Genomic DNA, 4556 nt, shown 5'->3' on the forward strand with positions numbered 1-4556 from the left:
ATATATCGACACGAGGAGATCCTTGCGCTGCGCTCACTATATCGTTAACTTACGCGGCACTAACAATTCAAATGGGCCGAAATCGCCGTAAGGCCCATGGGACGACGGTGGGGAAAGAGAAGAAATAAAGAAAAAAAAATAATAATTGTATTGTGACACGAAGTTCCATCCATAATAAATAAATGAAAATATTATACAGTTAGGCCGACTTTTCCGCCAGTTCGTGCCTTTATTCTGCAGGGAGAAAGAGAGAGAGAGAGAGAGAGAGAGAGAGAGCGAGAGAGAGCGAGAGAGAATGCAAGTGAGAAAGTCGATAATCTAATAATAATGTGCTACTATGTAATCGCGCGATAATAAGAGAGTGAGAGAGAGAGAGAGAGAGAGTGAGAAAGTGAGAAAAAGCGCGAAAGAGTAAACTAGCCAGTTTAAAGAATAAAGATAAGAAAAGTAAAATGATAGGAAAATTAGAAAACGAGGAAACAGTGAGAGAAATTGGAAGTGTGAAAACTGATGCGCAGAAAAAATGATCAAGAAGAAATTACACACTATAAACGCAAGAAAGAGCAAAAAGACACACACACCGGATTATTGCATAATATATATTTTCGGAGAATGCTGTAACATCCGTAATAATTCTTTCGATTAAAAAGAGAACGTAATAAAAAAGCGAAAAATTCAATGACTGAAGAAAGAGGAAAAACGTGCGCGCAAATCACACGTGTTCAGCGACACGTGCGAGAGCAAAAAAAAGAAAAGAGAAATAGAGCGAGGGAGAGAGTGTGAGGTGGAGAGAAAACTATAGCAATTGTTGAACATTCGTTAAATTGTCCTCGTTTCACGATGTAATAAAGGCTATTTTACTTTGATGCCCCGCTGTTGTGTTTTTTGTGTGATCGATTACCCTGGGAGGAAAATTCGGGACGCGTAATCACATACTTTTTTTTATATATAAAAAGCTCGACTGCAATATAAGCCAAAGTACGTTGGTAGAGCATGACATAGTAAATAGCATATTATATATTAACGTGATGAGAATAAAAAAGAAAAAAGTTCAGAGCCTGGAATATAACAAAACATACTTTTATTCTTATTAATATCACATTTACATCTTCCCTGAGGCTTAACGCTTTGTGATCCGATCCAAAGTACAACTTGAGCAATTAAACTAAAAAATAATAACAAGAATTGTAATTATTTAGTCAAAGTATCGGTGGTCTCATTTCTAAACGTAAGAAAACTAATAAAAAATTGCAGAATTAAATTTAGTTAAATTTTTTTCTAATTTTTAACAAACATAATTTTTAATAAAGCTGATAGAATTTATAACTTAGATTAAGTTTAAAAAAAAACGACACTGTAAGTATTTGCGTTGAATCCTCGTAGTATTTTTATACACTTTCTTATAAATTAAACTACAATATATAATTCGTAAAAATAACGGACTCGGATCGCAATGTGTTAATGTTAACAATATGATAATTCATGACTAATATTACATCGCTAGTTTTAAACACTGAATATCGGCAGCATCACCCTTGTATCTATTTAGCTGTCGCAATAGATGTAATTTCGGTTGCTTACAGTGCGTCGTGTGTAGTTCATAAGACGTACACATATTTAGTAAAATCGGTTCTTGTAGACTCTTTAACGGGTTTCTATTAACAATGCTCTCAAATAACCACACAGCTGCTTTCAGCTGACCAGTGTACAACAAACACACTGCCATATTATTAATCAACATTACATTGGACGGGTCCATCGTCGATGCAGTTTGGAAGCAGTTGTAAGCTTCTTGAAAGGAATTCTGCGCAACTGCCATTAAACCGTTATCAACCAGCTCTCTGACACTTGTTGCCTTTTCCTCCTTATTAATGCGGACAAGAAATTTTTCTGCCGCTGTAACGTCACCAAGAAACAAATGTACCCTTCCTATGGCTGACCTTAAGATACCTATCTGTTCTATAGTCCAATCAGGTAACTTGCATAGATCTTCTAGTATCTCTATCGCGAGAATGTAATTTCTCATGCCAATAGCGCAATTGATGACGGAGACCAAGATTCTAGATTTCCTGGCAGTCCATAGTTTCACGGCATCTTGCTGATCAGATTCGCTGATTTTTGCAAATATTCCCTCATCACTGAAACCAACTTGGAAATTGGCTACAATTTGATTAACGGTCGCTAATAATTTGTACAAATTTTCTAAAGTTTGTTTTGGTTTACCATAGTAAGATGGGATTTCTGCCAGTAATAATCTGAATGCAAACGATGCCATGGAACCTGGTCTAGTGCCGTATAATTCAGGATAAAAAGTGAAATACATATCAGGTTTGTCCAAATTGCCGAACGGCTTCGACTCGTTTTCCAGCACATCCATCTGCCGCAATTTGGCCAAGAGTGACAGTCTTGTATACCAGAGCTGCAGAGAATGAGGTGTGTGCTTGCTGGGTTGATTAATCTTGCCATAGCCTTGAGCATAGATAGCCAGCAATCTACCAGATAAATTGATCGCTGCTCGATAACAGCCAGCTTGTATCAAATTCCTTAGACCGCGCTCATCTTGTGTCACATCAGACGCTGTGAGCACATTCCGATGGATATTCTCGTCCTCGCCTAGGAAGTGGATAGAGGCATTCTTGATTAAATCAGGCATATCACCCTGTACTGCCAGTCCAGGCATAGTGAGATTCTCATGGTCCAGGTGATTTGTACCAGTCGCAATGGTTGCAATAGATCGTAATATCTTGCGAGTATGTTCCGATGGTATCCACATGTCTCTATAGGCATCATTCAATGTGCTGTGCTCGATCCGATCAACTGTGGCGTCCAACAATGAAGTTGTAGATGTACACAGAGAATCTGCGTCAAAGGCGCTTGTCTGTCCACCATCGGATAAAGGATTATAGTCGCAGACTCGACTCATAGTAGCCGATTGTACATCGAATAAACCAGGCTTCTGAAATGCGATGATCTCATCGAAAATCGTAGGCGGCGCACTGTTTAAATAACGACTGATATCGTTAATGTTCATGTCTCTGTCTCTTGACTTGATGGTATTATTTTCTGCCATTTCTCTCTTGCAATTAGATTATTTTAGTCTAAGGGTCGAATGTACATATGTTATCTGAAAAATATAAATTAACAATTTCTCAAAAATTATTGTTATTCCAATAAAAAATGCAACAGATTATATTTCGTACACATATCAAATTCGAGACTTTTCCTATTCTTCTTTCTATTTATAAACGCTATTCTATTTTCCCTCAATATTTTAGTATTCTCAAAAATTTCTGCAAGCAATTTCTGCAGCAAATATTTCGCAATATCACGGTTGTCAAAGTCACAAAACTCTCAATACTAACTGTTGACAATAAAAGGTTATTCTCTAATTGAGGTTATTTGCTCCAATTTCTAAAATCTGCATTACCAGCGCCATCAGCGGATCAGTGTTATCTGAACTGCGTTCCAAAACTTTACTTGAACTGCTCTAAGCTGCGTTCAAAAACTTCATCCAAGGCACCTATGGATGCATTCAAAACCTAAAGCTCAAGATCATAGGAAGTGTTTATAAGTGCTTTTCATTTGATGACACAAGTCGACACAAACGTCGTTCTATCCTTGTTGACATTTATGCTCATTTCCACCAACGTAGATTAATTTTAATCTTGGTTCAACTTAAGATAAATTTTTACGAGCTGCTCTAACCAGCTGTTTTAGCAACAAAAAGGATTAATGTTTGACCAATTAGAACAAAAGAAGCCAAAATGTCTTTATTCTCATAGATGAAATTTCAATCTTTAATCTTTAATCTCAATCTTCAATGCATAATCTGATTCCGGCCTGAGTTAAACCGAGTTGAGCGCTCACTCAACTGTTAAGTCCGCTTTACGCAATCAATGGTGCATTCAGAAGCATGACCGCTTATTGAGCGCTCAGTGAGCTCTAGCATCTAAGTGGCATATTTTATTAAATGTAAAAATATAGATCAAACAGGTGCAAGAATTCACTGACCGGTCAGTGAGCGGTTGCACCTCTTGATGCACCCATTGCGCATAATAACGATAACAATACTGGAAATAATCAATCAAATGTTCCTCAATGTGCACTTTTCTGCGTATAACAGCGCTGATTATGAAACACACAGCCAATCAAAAGTTACTTAAAATTCACTTTCTTACTGTGCATTTACGAGAGTACTTCACCTGGTTACATAACATTTTTCCGAAAAACTTGGGTCAGTTTCAACGCCCAAAAAATATTTGAGGATTTCATGCAAATAGATCTTATATCACAAACCTATTACTTCAACAATGGCCTAGTTTCCATCAAGGATGGATTCAAATTTTTGAAAAGGATTCAGATTTTCAGAAATATTGATTCACGAATGTATTAAAATAAATGCTTTTCAATCCTGAACGTATTTTTATTTTTTTTTTCAATATTTTTTCAATATTCGAAAGTGGCTCAATGTTAAGAAGGTTAAGTAAAAAGGAGCATACAGCCACGCTACAGATGTCAAAAAGTTATAATTCAATAATAAACATTTTACATAGTAG

General features: G+C 36.6%; 1 protein-coding gene across 2 annotated transcripts; it reads right to left on the reverse strand.

The window, feature by feature from the left end:
• Nucleotides 1–1348: 1348 nt before the first annotated feature.
• Nucleotides 1349–3433, reverse strand: LOC108753303 (trafficking protein particle complex subunit 12). 2 transcript variants are annotated; one of them, XM_018494789.1, is made up of 2 exons: nucleotides 3363–3433; nucleotides 1349–3124 (listed from the first exon to the last, which is right to left on the reverse strand). In XM_018494789.1, the coding sequence occupies exon 2, from the start codon at nucleotides 3068–3070 to the stop codon at nucleotides 1493–1495; it is 1578 nt and encodes a 525-aa protein (XP_018350291.1). In that variant the 5' UTR covers nucleotides 3071–3124; nucleotides 3363–3433; the 3' UTR covers nucleotides 1349–1492. The 2 variants fall into 2 exon arrangements, with proteins under 2 accessions (XP_018350291.1, XP_018350290.1); XM_018494788.1 differs by having other exon boundaries at nucleotides 3201–3405.
• Nucleotides 3434–4556: the final 1123 nt, after the last annotated feature.

This window comes from Trachymyrmex septentrionalis, unplaced genomic scaffold, assembly GCF_001594115.1.
Source record: "Trachymyrmex septentrionalis isolate Tsep2-gDNA-1 unplaced genomic scaffold, Tsep1.0 scaffold68, whole genome shotgun sequence".
Classification (NCBI taxonomy): Eukaryota; Metazoa; Arthropoda; class Insecta; order Hymenoptera; family Formicidae; genus Trachymyrmex; species Trachymyrmex septentrionalis.

What these genes read in the sequence shown, in the direction of transcription:
- LOC108753303 (XM_018494789.1), bottom strand. Translation starts at nt 3,070, where the DNA reads ATGGCAGAAAATAATACCATCAAGTCAAGAGACAGAGACATGAACATT.